This window comes from Scyliorhinus canicula, chromosome 3 (assembly GCF_902713615.1).
Source record: "Scyliorhinus canicula chromosome 3, sScyCan1.1, whole genome shotgun sequence".
Taxonomy (NCBI): Eukaryota; Metazoa; Chordata; class Chondrichthyes; order Carcharhiniformes; family Scyliorhinidae; genus Scyliorhinus; species Scyliorhinus canicula.
Genome location: NC_052148.1, coordinates 171,183,750 through 171,202,952, shown reverse-complemented (window position 1 = coordinate 171,202,952; position 19,203 = coordinate 171,183,750). Strand labels below are relative to the sequence as shown.

At 48.0% G+C, this 19,203-nt stretch overlaps 1 protein-coding gene across 7 annotated transcripts in view; it reads right to left on the bottom strand.

The window, feature by feature from the left end:
- mapk10 (mitogen-activated protein kinase 10) overlaps positions 1 to 8,293 on the bottom strand; it is a 307,215-nt gene extending 298,922 nt beyond the window's left edge. For all 7 annotated transcript variants that reach the window (XM_038791761.1, XM_038791759.1, XM_038791760.1 and 4 more), the window contains exon 1: positions 8,056 to 8,293. Coding sequence is in view for 3 of the 7 variants with exons in the window: in XM_038791757.1 (XP_038647685.1) it covers positions 8,056 to 8,058 (3 nt within the window). In the remaining 4 variants the exon portion in view is untranslated. The remainder of the gene's footprint in view (positions 1 to 8,055) is intronic.
- Positions 8,294 to 19,203: the final 10,910 nt, after the last annotated feature.

Sequence of the window (19,203 nt, the reverse complement as noted above, 5' to 3'; positions counted from 1 at the left end):
CGGACCATTTAAACCACACATGTCCCATGTTACTATCCTCACCTGGGGTTTCCTTTGAATGCTGCCTGCTGTTTGGTAAGGTCCTGATAGATCCAGATCCAATTCTGCTCCCAGCTACAGTCTTGGGTTGCCTCCGCCCACCTCAGAATCTTCTCCTTTTCCTGGAACTTGTGCATATGCACAATCATCGCCGACAGCGGCTCCCCAGCTCTCGGCCTCTGTCTTAGTGACCGATGGGCAGGATCCACCTTTGGGGGCTTTGCAAAGACCCCCCCTCGACCAACTTCTTGAACTTCACCGAACTGTACCCTGTGACACTTGTTCCCTCTACATCCTTTGGCAAACCTAGGATGTGCAAATTCTGCTGCCTGGACTGATTCTCCTGGTCATCCACCCTCGCCCGCAGCATCTTGCTGGCCTCCTCCAGCATTGCCATCTCTGCCTCCAATGACACAATCCAGTCACTATGATCTGACACTGTCCTTTCCACTTGCTGGATTGTTGCACCTTGCGACTCCACTCAGTCCAAAGTTCCGCGAAGAGGGGTGACTGCTCCTTCAATCGCACTGGAGCAGTCCCCCTGCATCTCCTTTTGCTGTTGATGAAATGCCCCCTTGATAAAGTCCATCAACAGCTCCACAGGCAGTGTGACAGACAACATAATTCTTCCCTGTCTGCCTGTGGTGAACGTACCGCATTAACCACTCACCACTGCATTACATTGTATCATGCTGTTGCCCATGTGGGCTCCACCTATAGACCATTGTACTGTATTACACGGAATGTATCATGTTGGTGCCTTTGTGGGCTCCGCCCCTGGCTCCTCCCCTTGAGGGAAGGTATAAAGAGCAGCTTCCCTGTAGGCGGCTCTCACTAGCAGAGCAGTCGCAGGCAGGCACTGTTCTAGTCGATTAAAGCCACTGTTCACTTCAACTCTGTCTCGCGTGAATTGATGGTCGCATCAATTTAATCGACTACAACATCGCGATGGAAGCAGCCCTCAAACCTGACCAACTGGAACTCGACCCAAAGGGATTTTTTCACACTGGCTCCGATGTTTCGAGCCCTACCTCGCCGCCTCCTCCTTGCCCTCCGTCACCAATGACCAGAAGCTGAGCCTCTTCCACGCCCGGGTGAGCCATCAAATCTCTGTACAACTCGAGGAAGCCTCCACCTACGCGAACGCCCTCGTGATGCTGAAGCGCCTATATGTGAGGCTGGTGAATGAAGTGCACGCGCGGCTTCTCCTCACCACTCGCCGCCAGCACCCCGGGGCATTGCTGGAGGAGAACCTACGCGACCTCAAAGTCCTTACGCAAAGCTGCAACTACCAGGCCGTCACGGCCTCTCAACACATGGAACTCGCCGTCCGGGACACCTACGTGGCTGGAGTCAGGTTCAACTATGTCAGACAGCGCCTGCTCGAGAAAGGTGACCTTGACCTAGAAGAGACAATAAAACTAGCCACCTCCCTAGAAGTAGCGTTCCAAATCCTCAACGCGTTCCCGTCCGATCACACAACCCCCTTGTGGACCCCCGACCAGAGAGTACCCCAGGCCTGTGTCAGGCGGCTGCCCGCCCAACCCAGGGGTTATCCTGCTATTTCTGCGGCCAGCACCAATACCCCGGGCAACGCTGCCCAGCTCGGAACACAAACTGCAGCGCCTGTGGCAAAAAGGGACACTTCGCCAAAGTTTGCCTGGCCAGGTCCAAATCCTCCAAATCGCAGGCCCGACTCTCGGACTCACAGGCCCGCAGACCCCTCAGTGTAGCTGTATGCCTGCCGGCTCCGCCACCTCCGGACGTGTCATTTGCCTTGTGCTGTCCATGGGGCAGCCATCTTCAACTCCGCACAACATGTGAAACTCACGGGGGCCGCCATCTTGGCTGCCGTCTCCCACGCGGCCCGCCATGTGCGATTCATGGGAGCCACCATCTTGGACGCCATCTTCCTCGATGCCCGGCACATGCGACCGACAGGGGCCGCCATCTTGGTCGCCGTCTGCAACACCGCCTGACACGTGCGACTGACAGGGGCAGCCATCTTGGGACCACCCCATCACCTCCGACCATGCCGGCTGCCCGCAACCTGGTGCGGTCACCCTCAACCAGTCACGACCAAACACCTCCGGAACTCCATGATGACCGTCCGGGTCAATGGACACAAAACGCCTTACCTGTTCGACTCCGGGAGCATGGAGAGCTTCATTTACCCAGACACGTTAAGGCGCTGTTCGCTCCAAATATTACCTGCACTTCAAACTATCTCCCTCGTTTCCAGACCGCACTCAGTGCAGATCCGGGGGTACACTGTCACTAACCTTGCAATACAGGGCACCAAGTACGCCAATTTTAAACTATATGTACTCCCCGATCTCTGCGATCCTCTCCTGTTGGGACTGGACTTCCAGTGCAACCTCAGGAGCCTAACCCTGAAGTTCGGCGGGCCCTTACCACCACTCACCGTATGTAGCCTCGCGATCCTGAAGATCGATCCTCTTCCGCTCTTCGCAAATCTCACCACCGACTGTAAGCCAGTCGCCACCAGAAGCAGGCGGTACAATATCCTGGACATAACTTTTATCAGGTCCGAGGTCCAGCGACTCTTGCGGGAAGGGATCATCGAGGCCAGCAATAGCCCCTGGAGAGCTCAGGTGGTGGTCGTCAGGACCGGGGAAAAGAACCGGATGGTTGTAGACTACAGCCAGACCATAAACCGGTACACGCACCTCGATGCGAGCCCCTCCCCCGGATAGCGGACATGGTTAACCAGGTCGCACACTACCGAGTCTTCTCCATGGTGCATCTGAAGTCCGCATACCACCAGCTCCCAATCCGCCCGGAGGACCGCCACTACACGGCCTTTGAGGCAGACGGCCGCCTCTTCCACTTCCTCCGGGTCCCTGTCGGCGTCACAAACGGGGTCTCGGTCTTCCAAAGAACAACGACCAAATGGTGGACCAGTACAGGCTGCGGGCCACATTTCCGTACTTGGGCAACGTCACCATCTGCTGCCACGACCAGCAGGACCACGACGCCAATCTCCAGAGATTTCTCCAAACCGCCCAAGCCCTCAACCTCACTTATAACAAGGAGAAATGCGTTGTCTGCACAACCAGACTAGCCATCCTCGGCTACGTCATGGAAAACGGAGAAATAGGGCCCAACCCTGACCATATGCACCCCCTCCTGCAACTCCCTCTTCCCCACTGCCCCAAGGCCCTGAAAAGGTGCCTCGGGTTCTTTTCCTATTGCGCCCAGTGGGTTCCCAACTATGCGGACAAAGCCCGCCCACTGATCAAAGCTACCATCTTCCCTCAGGCGGCTGAGGCCCGCCAGGCCTTCGGCCGCATCAAGGCAGATATTGCCAAAGCCGCGATGTAGGGTCCGTCCCCTTCCAGGTGGAGAACGACACATCAGAGATTGTCCTCGCCGCCACCCTCAAACAGATGGGCAGGCCAGTAGCATTTTTCTCCCATACCCTCAACAGCTCCGAAATCTGACACTCCTGAGTCGAAAAAGAAGCCCAAGCCATTGTGGAAGCTGTAAAGCACTACCTCACTGGTAGGAGGTTCACCCTCGTCACCGACCAATGGTCGGTAGCCTTCATGTTCGATAATACAGTGGGGCAAGATCAAGAACGATAAGATCTTGATGTGGAGGATCGAACTCTCCACCTATAATTACGATATAGTATATCGTCCTGGGAAGCTCAACGAGCCCCCAGATGCCCTGTCCCGCGGCACGTGCGCCAGCGTGCAAGATGACCAACTCCGGGCCATCCACGATGACCTCTGCCTCCCGGGGGGTCACCCGGCTCCTCCACTGCATCAAGGCCTGCAACCTGCCCTACTCCACCGAGGAGGTCAGGGCCGTGACCAGGGACTGGTAAATCACGCCTTGTGGCTACAAGAGCAGGTCAGAGGCCAGGAATCCTGTAGTAAGTGACCCCCAAAGCCTGTCCACCACCTCCAAGGCACAAGTCAAGAGTGTGGTGGAATTTCCCTCCCTTGCCTGAATGAGTGTGGCTCCAACAACACTCAAGAATCTCAATGCCGGGCAGCACGGTGGCCTAGTGGTTAGCACAACCGCCTCACGGCGCTGAGGTCCCAGGTTCGATCCCGGCTCTGGGTCACTGTCTGTGTGGAGTTTGCACATTCTCCCCGTGTCTGCGTGGGTTTCGCCCCCAGAACCCAAAAATGTGCAGAGTAGGTGGATTGGCCACGCTAAATTGCCCCTTAATTGGAAAAAATAATTGGGTAATCTAAATTTTAAAAAAAATCTCAATGCCATCCAGGACTTGCAGCCCACTTGGTTGGCACCCCTTCCACAAACATTCAAACCCTCCACCACCTACGCACAATAGCAACCATGTGTACCATTTATAAGATGCACTCGAGAAACTCACCTTGGCTCCTTAGGCAGTGCCTTCCGAACCCCCAACCATTACTTTCTAGAAGGACAAGGGTAGCAGATACATGGGTACATCTCCACCTGGAAGGCCCCCCCCCCCCCCCCCCCCCCCCCCCCAAGTCACTCACCATCCTGACTTGGATACATATTGCTGTTCCTTCACTGTCACTGGGTCGGAAATCATGGAACTCCCTCCCTAATAGCACAATAGGTGTACCTACATCACATGGACTGCAACGGTTCAAAAAGGCAGCTCGCCACCACCTCTGAAGGGCAGTTAGGGATGGGTAACAAATGCTCGCCGAGGCAGCAAAGCCCACATCCCATTAAAATGAATAAAAAATAAAATAAAGGGACATCAGGAAAATATTTGCATCATACAGTCCGACCAACCTGATTAGAACAAATAGAATATAAAACTTTCAGTTCCAGGGAGAAGACAGTCATATTTGAAAACAATGTGAATGAGTATGAGTTAATGAGCCTCAGATTCATGAGTGCTATGCAGGGGAGTGAAGGGTATGATACCTGTGCCAGAATAGCAAGGTCCGAAGAACTCTCATCATTGGGCCTCAGGCCTCATCATGCCATTCAGCAGGTGGAGCCCTCTGGTGAAGATTTAGGCATCATAGTAGCTCTCAGGTAAATGAGGGCCAGAAGTAGAATGTCAGGCTTTGAGGAAGGTCGATGGGGGGTTTCCAAGCATCAAGCATCCAGAATTGCCCTGGAGTCTTAAGGATTAATCTTCAGGGCACTGCTACCAGCAACTCAGGGGGAAACAAAAATCACACAGGTATTAAGAAAGTGCTTTTTTTCCATAAGCTTTAAAACTGTTGTTTACCGGTTATTACAATATTGGAGATCGGAGAATTAAGACTGACTGACAGTCGGGAATCATTCATTAACATGGGCTGCCAGTCTCCTGTTTGGGATGGACTTATCAGACAACCAGTGATGAGAATTTGGGAACGAGGTTATTGGAGATGGGAGATTACCTAAGAATAGATCCAAATTGGTAACACCAGCTCCACATTCAGTTAAATATTGGGGTTAAACCATCTGTTAGTGCCACGTGATGTTGTGCAGATTCAAGAATTCGCAAGCAAGGTGTTGCAGGGAATTGAAAACCAGAATTAGATCCAGCAAACAGCTCAAACCATCTAATTTATAAAAATTATTCTGTAGTTAATATGCTCTCAACGTGCACTTCTGCCATGAGCTTCTCTACCTTTTCCAGGATTGTGGGAGACATCCTTTTGACCAGAAATGTGAGTAGTCTTCCTGCCCATAACTGAAGACTTTGCGGACGGCGCATTTAGCATCTGAGCAATGGTCCCTACATGACCAAATTTACTGGTTATTCTATGTTGCTTAATTAGAAAGACAATTTGTCAATGGCATCCAGAACTACTGTCAAAAATGTGATCCCTGCAGAAAAGTGGTCCTTATAACAAATAATGTTACAAATTCATAATTTCATGTGACTTAACATCTGTCTATTCCAACCTGTGAAGAAGAAATCTGTAAAAAGCCAATGTACCCAGCTTTCTCCAAAGCTGCAGGTCTAACAGAACAGATTGTAAGAAATTAGTGTCAGATTGTATTAAAATGTAATAATGACTTTGAAGGGTATGGAACATCTGTCCCAGCTCTATTAAAAATAGGTAAAGGCACAATTATTACAGTCACGTTTCTCTTTAAACATCACATCAGTTTGGTACTGTAATTATAGAAATTAAAATTAATGGGTTTTTTTTTTGCAACCTTTGCTTCCGATATTCTTCATCAATTTTGCACAAGCAAACTTCTGTCTGAAAGGGTGGTCTTCCATCCTCTGAGTGAGACGGACAGGATTTGAATCCCACTCCGGACAATCCAAATGAGCAGGAAGCGGTGGTATTCAGTGGGATACTTCTGTCTGGTATATTTGGATGACCCCCCCACCCGCACTTCATCATATGGGTTGTGAGAGGCTAGAAAATCATCCAGTCTGCTGGTATGAAGATAGTTATGAGTACAAAAGGAGCCATACACTGCTAATCAGCCAGCAAATCATTTCCCCAACTTCACACTATTCCCCACAGGACAAGTGTGAAAAAATGATTTAAAAATATTAAGTAACGAATTTAGCTGCAGTGAAATACATTGCAGTATTCCACCGCTATCAAATTACACCATTATTTCTACAGCCGTTTGATTATCTGTCACACCGAATTGAACAGGAAAATATATTCAACATCCATGTAAAATAGATGTGATTCTCTTATCTATTTAAAAAAGTTTTTTTCCCCTGATTCTGTGTTATCCTGTCTCCATACTGATACCAAAAGAGGAACCACACACTCCTGCGATTAAATCTTGGAAATTTATACTGTACACTGACAATTCTTTCAATGTAAATGTAAAAAATAAAGCACATTGAAATGATCTGAAAATGGCTAACAGTGTTTCTAACATCATGTTAAAGCAGAGACTGAGACCTTTTTACATTCAGCGCAAATTCTAAATTATTTGATTCTCCCAGAACATGAGCACACACCCATCCCCCCTATCCACAACTTGACCACATTTAAAGAAAAAAGAAAAGAAACAATTTGACTTCAAGGTGCCCATCCTTCAGCTCTGAATAATCAAATGTACAATAACTGAATCAAATTAATGTTAAAACTGAGTACAAAGACGTCTGCTGTATCTGTAGGAAAAGACGCCATCACAGTCTCTAAACAGGCTAGGTGTACACCCATATTTGGTCAGGATCATATGCAATATTTGCATATACCTCTCTCTCTCCCCAGAGATTCTTACAAAGAGAAATCACAACGCCCTCAATGAACAAAATGCCTTCCTCTGCAATAATCAACCATGCACCCCAGGTAGTTTCTGCCTTTCTATCAGTCTATTCTTAATGACAGCCCCAAAGGGAAATTGGTAGGTGACAATAGTGTTCCCAAATGATATGACAAAGAGAATGATCGGGATATTCATTTTGTCAAACAGTGTCAGTGCAAAATGTTCATCATGAACACCATGCAGATCCTTGTAATTCCTTAGCAAGCAGAGAATACCGGGAACAAATGTTTCCATCTCCCCTTGCGGCCTGTGCTGACTGGCCTGTTCGGAGGATTGATTAAAAATGTTAATCAACCCAATTATCAGGACCTAAGATTTCCATTAATTCAAAGAAGCTGAAGACAAGGAAATCGATTAACCCCAAAGATCCTAATCCCATTCACTGATATCAAACTTGCTGATTCATCAGGATACGTTGATTCTATATAGGCAACAACATGTAAAGCCAGAAAGGTGCAAAATGTTTCTTTCCTACAATTTGAAAGATACTAATTTCACTTTCATTAAATCCCTCAAGTTTCTTCCTTCAAATATCCGCCATGCACTAATTTGAAGGTGCTATTCAAACCTTTTACATTATTTTGCACTTATATATTTATACATTTTCCAATGATAGTTAGTTACCAGATGGATGCATATCAACGAGAGGAAAACGACTACATCCCGCTGCCACAAGCTGGGATGCTCTCCTCTTGCAATTCTAGCAGTCCACTTCATTAACCTTTGCTGCAATCAATATTCATCACCCCACCCTTAACAGGTTAGCACACTGCATCAGTACCAGACACCTACCATTCCGTGCCAACTGAAGAGAATCCTGGTACAGCAACAGTCCTCCACTGAAATCTTGATTCAAAGCATCTTGCTTTTCACAAGAGAAAAACAAATCTAAAACGATGCACAATGGAATGAAGAGAATGCACTGAAAGAAAGAGAGAAAGAAAAGAAAGCTGCTGGGGAGGAGAGAAACCTTGCTGAATCACAGCCATCACCCGCGTTAAACCAATGCTGGCTGTACCACTGTGGAACCTACCAGATGAGACAGACAGAGGGCCTGGGGAATAAGTTGCTATAGCAACTGAAAGGAGCACACATGACGTCAAAGCTCACAGAAGCCTTGAGGTTGGGGGGGGGGGGGGGGGGGACTTTCATTTTTGAGACTATCTCCTGTATGCTACCAGTGAGACTTATTTAGAAGCCAATACAGAACAGGTTATCCATTACACCTTCACTTATAATTCAAATTATATAGATGTAGTAAGCAATTACTAGAGAGGGTGCAGAGATGCTGCTCAGGCCAAATGCTGTTTATTGCACTAGTCTTTTAAACGTGCAGAATAATAATTTTGTTGTGGAAATACCGTTGGAGAACAAAATAGTAAGCATTTTAGTTCACAATAATTATTTGTTATATAATGCATAATGATACAATTGACATTTACCCATACAAAATCTCTGACTATAATATCATCATAACACCAATAAAATGTTATTACTTTGAATTATTCTTTAAAATATTTATACAGTTCTTCTGTACAACAATGACAGGAAGTGCCACCTCTCCTCACACGCAAGCACGTACAATCTCACAAACATTTTCACACGTTCATTCTCACACATCCATCTTTAGCTCTTTGAGGGCTTTTTTGCTGTCTTATTACTGCATTAGTATTGTGATTGCTGTAGGAATGTCAGCCAATGACTTTCCATTGTCTCTATATATCAGATTAGAATTCAGTGTTTTTAAGGTTAATATTCTGTATAATATCCATTAACCAATCGGGTTATCACAATGTTACAATAATGAGTTTTATAACATTATTGTGTTTTGGGACCGTGGATGGGATTTTCCATGCCCTCCCCCCCCCCCCCCCCCCCCCCCCCACCCCACGACATGTTTCATGGTGACAGAGGTGACCCACCAATGGCTGGCGACGGTACCTTCTGACCAATATTCACCCACTCCACCGCCAGGAAACTAGAAGTGAGGGTTCGTCGTCGACAGGACCGGAAGATCCTGACAGTGAGATCGGATGGAATATTCAGGCCTGTGTCTTTAATCTTGGGTAAAATGAAGCTGGTCATGTGACCTGTTATGACATCTGACAGCAAACCTGATTGCGCACGCCCACGGATTAGTGGCCTGGCGGTCCTGGAGGCCCCCCCGATGAATTATCCCCCCCCCCCCGGCCTCCACCAGCTCGGCCGCGGACTGAGTCCGCAGCTGCCACGCCGAGTGCCCGCCGGGTGGAACCATGAGAGAACCACGCCGGCAGGAACCCTGCCAGCTGCACTTGGAGAATCACCGCGGGGGCCTCTTTCAATGGCCCCTGACTGGCGCCGCATCGACCGCGCGCGCCCGATTCGCAGCGATTCTCCGGGGACCAGAGAATTGCGGGAGCGGCGTCGGACTCAATCTCGGGTTTGACGCCCAGTCTCTGCCACCGCGCCAAGTGCGATTTTGCCGCGGGGCTCGGAGAGTCCCACCCCATATCTTTCAGACAGTTTCAGACTTTAAATTTAAAATGATTTAGGCAGGTCACCACTGTGGGGATGCCCCTCTACAGATTCCACCTCCGGCAACGTGGAATCCAAAAGGAAAATCATTAAGTGAGCCTTATTAGCAGCCCGCTATGTGCCTGCTTTGTCAGCTGCATTCCCCTCCCCCCCGCTCCGCCATCCAACCTCAGTGAAAATGGCCTGGGTTGTGGGATGGAGCCTGGAAAGTGGCACGGCAGGCCGACAGTGCTAACTCTTGCACCTGCCCACTCGGTTCCTGACCCCAGCAAGACATAAAAATCCTGCCCATTGCGAGGTACACTCCAGAAATCCAAATTCCAATGACCAGATAAAAATATTATCAAACATAATGGGTGTGATTTAACCACTGTATTGTGCGTGGATTTGGGTGCGCCGGTTAAATAGCGGGAAAGGCTAAAATCGACTATTGCGCCTGGTGTGATTCCATTTGCTACCTAACCAGCCGGCTCCCAATGGTGAGTTCCAGATGTCAGGTGGATGTACCTTTAAGAAATGGGTGTTTATCAAATAGCTGCAGTGATGTCTGTGTGTGGGTGGAGTTGGGCTGTCTGTCATTCACTTTCGTTTTGAGCTGGCAGCTGAAGTGTGTTTGGTTTCGTTTTCAGAGGTGGATAGCTGCATTCAAAACAAGCAGCTGTATAATGATCTCTTCCTCTACAAGCTAAAAAATGTCTCCAGATCATTGACAATTTCAAAGTAATATCTGTTTCTTTGGAGCATTTAAACCTGCTGTCTTTATTTTGAAAAGGATTTAACTTATGGATGTTGTTTGGGAAGTTATTAAGGGTTATCTATAAAGTATTGTGTCTGTGGAGTTATGTGTGTTGGTAGTTGATAAACTGTTTACTGGGCGTTTATAAAATGTTAACTGGATTCATAGAATAAACATTGTTTTGTTTTAAACATACTTTAGCTCTCTGTTGAACCACACCTGTAAAGTGGGCCTTTGTGCTCCCCATAATCAAAATCTATTTAAAGTAGTGGGTCAGGTGAACTCCATGATATACTTTGGGGTTCTCTAAACTCTGGCCCATAATACAGATGACGCCCAAATATGGAGAGCATATCAAATCATTCAATTGGCATTCATTTCTTATTAGTGAGATTGAAATCGAATGCAACCCCCGGGAATTAATCAGCTTTCCAGAGAGAAATTACATGGGCGTTGTTTAGTACTCCTTGGTAAAAGTGTGAAGCTGGCGCATTGGCTTCAGAGGGGAAGAGAGCAGATGAACAGAGGCAAGCGTCCGGCATGCTCGGAGGACCCGGGAGGCCCTCATCCTCACCCGATACTCATACAACAAGACTTTGTCCATCAGCTCACCCTTTCCCTCCCCAATCCCTCCTTCCCCCAATCCTCCCTCCCCTGTATTCCCCTCATTCCCTCCCAATCCCCTGTCCCCAATCCCTCCTTCCCCATCACTCCTTCTCCCCATCCCCTCCTTCCCACTCTCCTCCTTCCCCCCCCCCATTTCCCTCCTTTCTCTCCCCACCAATTTCTCAAACCTTCCCTACCACCCCCTCTCCCTTCACTGACTCCCTGTTCCACCTATAAGTGTTTGTGTGACAACACCCCTGAGTGAGGAAAGTTCTGTTGCTCCTCAGTTTCTGCTAAAGTCTGACTCCTATTTCTCGGCTGATATCGCACTCACACCCATCCTCTGAACGGGGTCTGCATCAGGGGTGTTTTATTTTGGTGGCGGAAGCACAGGCCATCAGGGGGGTGGGGGTGTAGGTAGGCCCACTGTGAAGATTAACGTGACAGTTTTTTGAAGAATAAAGGAATAGTGGGTTATGGTGTTTGGGCGGGAAAGTGGAGCTGAGTCCACAGAAGGTCAGCCATGATCTCATTGAATGGTGGAGCAGGCTTGAAGGGCCAGATGGCCTACTCCTGCTCCTAGTTCTTATGTTCTTATAACAGAGGCTTCACATGTATCAGGTGTAACATGTTTTGATTGTGAACATTTGACAATTCCATTCCCCCTAGCGAGAGATAGTGTCCCCCCTCCCCTCCAGTGCCCATTCAGTGATCCTCTCTCTTCTTGATCTTTTGTGGTCTACTGCTACTGGTCTACAGATGTGCCTACAGGATTCACATTGGAGACGGAGCCTGTGGCCTTTGATGCCCTTGTTGGGCGACCTCTGGAGGACCTGAAGCCAGGGGACCCTGGCCGACTTACCGGTGTCACTGGCATCGCCGTGCCACCCAGTTCTACCTGCTGCCCTTGTGATATGTCGGGGGGGGGGACTCCATTGTCTCCTTGGTGGCAGGCCCCGGGTTGGCCTCCAGCGCTTCCTCCTCGCTGACGGTGCCCATAGGGCCCTGGGGGTCTCCATGCGATGGAGGTGCAGCTGGACTGAGTTCCAGAGGCCTGTGTGTCATCTGGCTCTGCCAGTCCTGGTGGCTCCGCATTGTCTGTGCCATGATGTGGATACCCTCAGCCATGGTCCTCCGTAAATGTGCCATGTTTTGCAGTGCCTCAGCAACGTCCACCTGTATCTGGGATATGTCCCTCAGTGACTGGGACATGATGCCGAGGCCCTCAGCCATGGGCAGCCATTGTGCCCCAGATGCCTTGGGCACCAGCACGCAAGATGCAGTCGCCACCCTAGCAGCTTTGGCCTCGCTCTCATGCATTGTCGGCATCATCTCCTGTGCCCGTAGCCTTTGGGGCTCCTACAATTGGCTGTACACTCACTGGAATGTCACTGACATGTCCTTCTGAATCTTACAGCTGTGTCCTATCATCTGCATCAACTCTGGGATAACCTTTCCAGATGCTCGGCATCTGACTGGGACTCAGCTGAGTCCTGGGATCCAGCAGACCTCAGACTGCTGACTCCTTTGGACATTCCTGCCTCTATCTGATTTGCATCTGCTACTGTGTGGTGCTCACCAGATTGTGCCCCAGAAGCCTGTCCACTAATGTCGCCCACCGAGGTGTGTGTCTCTGCGCTGGTGGAAAGGTAGGGTGATAGCTGTGACAACTCAGAGGTGGTCTTCTCGGAGCTCTTGTCCAAGCTGGTCTCTTGGGTGGCATAGGGAGAGCTACTCTGGATGGCCAGGCCACATCAGATGGAGATCCTGCAAAGCAATGGACATGTGTGAAACGAAAGGATCATTTTGTCTGACATGAACAATTCACTTGATTCAGGTCATCTGGGCGAAGAGGCAATGGGTCCTCACCTCTGCAATGCAGGCTAACATGTGCTGCCAACTTATGTTTCCCAGCAAACATTTCACCCCCTATTCCTCCTGTGTGTAGATATGTCAAACATGTAAAGCTAAGTTAACAGCAAGATTTACAATTTAAAAATAGACTTTACCAGTAACCTGTCCTGAGAGAGACAGGAACCCATATCATTCGCTGAAAATATCTGCTACAAAAATAAATATATTTATTTTTAAAAGTGACTAAAAGGATGGGTCTGTAGCACAACCTAACTGCAGTGTTGAATCCTAAATCCAAAAGTAAGGGAGAAAGCTTTGGGCATGATTTAACAGAAACATTTCTAAGTTGGCAGCACATGTTCCTGTTTACACCTGTGCCACTGACGTGTGCAAAGAAATAAATATAATTTGGCTTCACTTGTTATTGGAAAATCCCCATTTACACCAGAGATGTTGTTAACTAAACATCTGTATTGACAGTGAGCAATGTTTGGGTTCTTCCGTTAAGATTTGAAACTAGCTTAACGTTTATAAAATTCCAAAATTCAAATTTATGATATTTTGAGTCTAACGTAAGATCGAAGTCACTACGCATATTCTTTGATGGAAAAATATCTCTTTTTAACTGACTGATTGCATTCTGCCTTTCAAAAATGTGGTTGTTTCAGATTTCCATGCTGTGAATCTCCAGTGTGTCATTCAAAGAATGCGCCTTTATATAGCACCATTCACAACCTCAGGGTGACCCAACCCATTTTACAGATAATCAAGTAATTCATGAAGTGTAGTCATTGTTTGAATGTAGAATGTGATAACCATTTTTGTGCAGCAAGATCCCACAAATACGAAGATCAACAACTATCTAATCCGATTTGGTTATACTGGTTTACAAGACATGGACACAATCGTGGGGGGGGGCATTTAAATTTACGTAAATGAACGAGTCAGTTTCCTGCTGGTGGAAAATTATTTTGGAATTTTGTTCTCCCGACTTTGTGGCAGGTTGCGTTACCCGCTGTGCTATGTAGGAAACCTCATCTGCATTTCAGACTGCTCATTAAAAGGCCAATTTACCAGCAGGTAATAAGAGCAGTCTGATTTACGACTGGATATAAGTGGCACACACCTGGCAAACCTCAATTCATCCGTGACTTGGAGGTCAGTAGATGCTGCTTTTGCCAGTTATATGGTAACTGCTAAATACCGGGTGCCTGCAGCACAAACTGTGCCATAGCTTGGCACGGGAGGCACAACCAAGCTGGGAGCAGTGAGATGGAAGCAGGATCCAATGGTGGGCATGAGACGGAGGGGTGAGACACGGTGGGGGGGTTAAGGAACAGAGTGGAGGTTTTGAAAGACTGTCTGGAGCCAAGAGTTTAAAAAGTGTCTGGGGAAGGGTGAAGGACTCTCCAGGGGAGGGTGAAAGTCTCAATGGGGAAGGGTGAAAGTCTCAATGGGGAAGGGTGAAAGTCTCAATGGGGAAGGGTGAAAGTCTCAATGGGGAAGGGTGAAAGTCTCAATGGGGAAGGGTGAAAGTCTCAATGGGGAAGGGTGAAAGTCTCAATGGGGAAGGGTGAAAGTCTCAATGGGGAAAGGCGAAGGTCTCTCCAGGGAGGGCGGTAGACTCTCCGGGAAAGGTGAAGGGCTGGTCGACAAGGTTCCTGGGCCTGAGGCCACATTGTCAGGGGCATATTTCAGAGACTGTCCTGGGTGTGCATGGGCCATGTTGGATGGTTCTCGCCTTCCACTCAGAAACAATCGTTCTCCTCACCAGCAAACTCTACGGCCTGTTCATTGAAGGGTGTGTGTGTGTGTGTGTCCTCAACCCTGGGGTTCCCCCTCCAGTCTAGGTTCTCTCTCTTTTGTTGTGGGAAATTGTGTTCTGCATAAAGAGAGATGGATTGACTGTGAGCACTACAGATGAAAGAGCAGTTCAGGAGCACGCATGACTGTGTATGCACTGAGATACTGGGCGGGATTTGCCAGCTGTTCACGCTCGTGGGATATTCCGGTCCTACGCCGGCGCACTGGTTTCCTGGCGACAATGGGCGCAGTCACCGGGAAATCTTGTTGACAACAGCAGGGTCAGTAAATCCCGCTGGCGGGCCATCTCTGGCGTGGAAATGCCGCCCACTGTTCGTGCAGGATCTTACATGAGATGGTGAGCTTAAAGTTGCTGGCAGACAACCGGTGCTGATGTCCTATCTGCTGGCCATGAATAACATTGCTGTGGAGTCTAACCCTTAGACTGTCTGATTCTATTATGAGGGCCTGAGTTTGAAGTGAGTAGAAGTTTAATTTACCTTGGTGGAAAAGAGTAGATCATTCACCCTTTGGCAGCACGGATGTGTTTTCCTTTTTTGCCTGCCATGGGCATTAACCTCCCCAGTGACCTCCTCCCAGGCCAGTGTGGTCAGGTGAGATGGTCTCCTGCTCCTATCCCGAGGAAAGCAGACCTCCTGCCTTTCCTGGAGGACTGGAGGAGAATTCCCAGGGTGGTTTCACTGTAGCATGATGCTGATGGTTTGGTTCTACTCGACGCCAAGAATTCCCAGTGTAACAGAAAGCTTGCTGTCTGGATGCCATTTAAAAATGGTGCCAGGACTTTTGTGCCCATGATTTAGTGGCGCAGCAGGTGAAACCTTCCCCACCCCAACCCAACGTGAGATTTGCCAAACTCCTCGCTGATGCATAATTAATGAGCTGAAAAGCATTCAGCATTCCCGCTGCCCATCGGAAATCACACCAACTTTCCCACCGACATTGACCAAACATTGTGCAGAATGGAAATTCACACCCACGCCCAGGACACCAGCGAGAACTTATATTTGCAAAAGGATCGTTGGAGCACCTAAAATGGAGCCTCATTTTAATGCATCATCCAAAGAGCTGCAGCTCTAATGGTGAGCCATCCTCAATGCACTCAACTCACTGCAGTGGGGTTTGAACCCACAAGCTGCTGACTCAGACACAAGCACAGTAAGGGGCTGGTTTAGCTCGCTCAGCTAAATCGCTGGCTTTTAAAGCACACCAAGCAGGCCAGCAGCACGGTTCGATTCCCGTACCCGCCTCCCCGGACAGGCGCCGGAATGTGGCGACTAGGGGTTTTTCACAGTAACTTCATTGAAGCCTACTCGTGACAATAAGCGATTTTCATTTCATTTTCATTTCAGTATGACTGAGCCGAGGCTGCCACCTAAGGTTAGCTTCAATCTCGTGACTCATTTTACCCTGCATTTACTAGTGATTTTCCTTTATATTTATTGCTAATAGTGTTAATTAACCGCTTCATTTTAATAAATACATTCAAAATAGCAATGAAATGTGGCACATACACAATGTAAAAAAAAGATTTTTATCAATTAAATCAGCGACTCAGCAGTTTTCAGGCCTATCTAGAAAGACTGCATACCCCGTTAGTTTTCTCACGTTGTAAGTCATATCGGATATATGCAGTGTTCTTTTGAAATAGCTGCATTGTTATTGAAGCAAGCACTGACTGGATATCTAGTGACATGATGCACTTTAGAGAAACCTCTTCCTGCCGCCCCCTACCCCCGAACCCTTCAGTTTCACTGAACTCATTCCTCTAAAATAGTCCTTTTAAACTGAGAGGCAGCAGTGACAATTGTTACTACTTTGATTAATAAAACATAGTTATTTATTTTACCCGAGGGCTAATTAAGTTATCCGCGGGAAGAAATGCAAGTTGTGATGTTTTGACAAGGGTTTTAACTATATAATTAAAAGGAAATAAGTACAGACTGAGCCTTGCCTCATGAGTTATTGGGCAGGATTCTGGGTTCGGGAGACTATAGGTGGGAATCTCTGTCCCGCCGCACCATATTTCTGGTGCGTGGCTCCACGGGATTCTCCGCCTTGCCAGCCGGCCAATGGGATTTCCCATTGTGGTCAGTCCCATGCCGTCGGGAAATCCGCGGGCTGCCGGCGCAACGGAGAATCCCAACAGCGGAGAATCCAGCCCTATGTTCTCCCGCTGGAGCTGAAGCTCTTCTGTTTCATGTTGGCACTGGGAACAGGGCCCAGAAATGATTCATTGTTATTTGCCATGGAAATTTATGCAAGACGCGGATCACGAGGGATCCAATCGCAAATCCTGCTATTGGGCCGCTATTTTCACTAGGCAACAGCCCAATAGCAAAGTCCAGTGGTTGCCCACCTTGTCCCCCACAAAGCAAATCCTGCCCCCCCCCCCAACAAGTAGAGGCATCTTCCCCCCACCACAGGAATTGCTGGATCACCATCCTGCCTCCACAGAACGCATGAACTAACCGCCCTGACGACCCCCCACCAGGGACCCCCCACCAGTGACCCCATCAGAGGCCCCCACCAGGGACACTCACAAGGCACCCCTCCACCAGACCCCCAACAGAGAGCCCCAATGAAAAGAAACCTTTTTCACCAGACCCGCATCAGAGACCCCTGTCAGAGAACCCCCACATAATAACCCCCTTGTCAGAGGCCCCAATATCAGAGACCCCGATAACAGGGAACCCTCCATAATAGGGAAACCCCCATAATCAGAGACCCCCTATCAGAGACCCCCCTATCAGAGACCTCCCGCACAACAAGGAATCCCCCATAGCAAAACAGGGAACACCCCATAACAGAGAGCCCCCCACCCAATATCAGAGACACTCTCATAACAGAAACCCCCCTTCTCCCATCGGTTACCCCAGCCTGGAAGCGAAACAGCAGTCCAGACAGGAACAGTGAAAAACAATCACTGCTTTAAAACACACATGTCCCTAACAGCTTCTGCCTCAGACAGAGCAATCAACAGTTGTGACTTCATAAAAGCAAAAAAACACATTACCAGTGTTTAAAACTCCTCAGATCAGTTGCTCTGCAAGGCTTCAATTCACTTAAAGAGAAAAAGATTTTAGGCGGCTGTAATTAACAGCTTCCAGACAACCAGATGTTTGGATTGTTTAATTATATTTCTCTTCAGGCTTGAATGGATCTCATTTACCCAGCTGTGAAACAGTTCATAAACATCCAGCAATAACTGACTGCTCATGGACAGATCAAAAACATTGTTTTCTGCTGAGGAAAAGAGGAAGCGAAAGAACTTAACTCCTAGATATTTATAAACACTGTGGTTTGTTTCACAGCAGAGTACTTGAGATCCATTCAAGCATGAAGGGAAATGAAAGTCTGACATTCAGTACAAAGCAATTTGGACCCCATCCTAGAGGTTTACACAACTAGATCCTTTCATAAACATGGCAACATCACCATATTTAGTGAAGAGCAGGCAACTCCACCAACTTAATGTGCCACAAAAGTAGTAAATGAATCCAGAAAACCACTCTATGGAGGTACGGTACCATTGGTTTATGGACATGAAATGAGTGCAACGGGGTCCAATTTCAGGGACCGATATTCTATGCCAAATAGACACCAGAGAAATGCCTGACACAAAATTGGATTTAGTCCTCAGACAAACTTGTGGTCACCTAAAAAGAAAATTGGTGCATTAAATATGTAAATGGCCTGGACCAGTTTCTCTCCCAGGAATTGGTCAGTGATGAGTGGTAAAGGCATCAGGCCTAAAGACTCCTCAGCGGCTACTGACTGATGGCAAAGTTAGAGAATTATTTGTGTGAATCTGACATATGGATGTCAATTTTAATTTCATGCAAGTTTCGGATGGGTGAATGAGTGCAAAATTCACTCCCTCGACCAGGTTTCAAATTGGAGGTATTTTAAGCCTTGGACCCCATCTGCTGCTGCAGCATACAACCTGAAACAGATGGAAAGCAGTGAGCTGACTGTTCACCAGGCATAGGCTTTGGGCAGTTGAAAGCTCCTCAGTGGCACCAAAGGAATGTTCACTGAAAATCAGGTAAGTCAAGGGGAGAGGCCTTTGTGCATGCCTCGCTTGAGGACTTGGGAAACTCCTGTTCCATCTGGCCCACACTGGGTTTTACATTTACCATTGAGGCCTTTCAACCCTCCCAATGGCCCTCACCCTGCCTACTACTGGTAGGAAAGTTGTTGCATCTTCCCTAATCAAGTCAGGAAATAAAATGTAGTTGGACCCCTCTGAGGTTGATTAGAAACTCGTGTGGGCAGCTGAAACAGGAGTCCCCTGAGATGTGTTGTAAGAGATGGCTGAAATCTCTCCCCATGACTTACCTATTCACCACTTCTGACCGGAACCTCAGCCATCTGTTGCAGCAAGATGTTGAGATGGTGGCAAT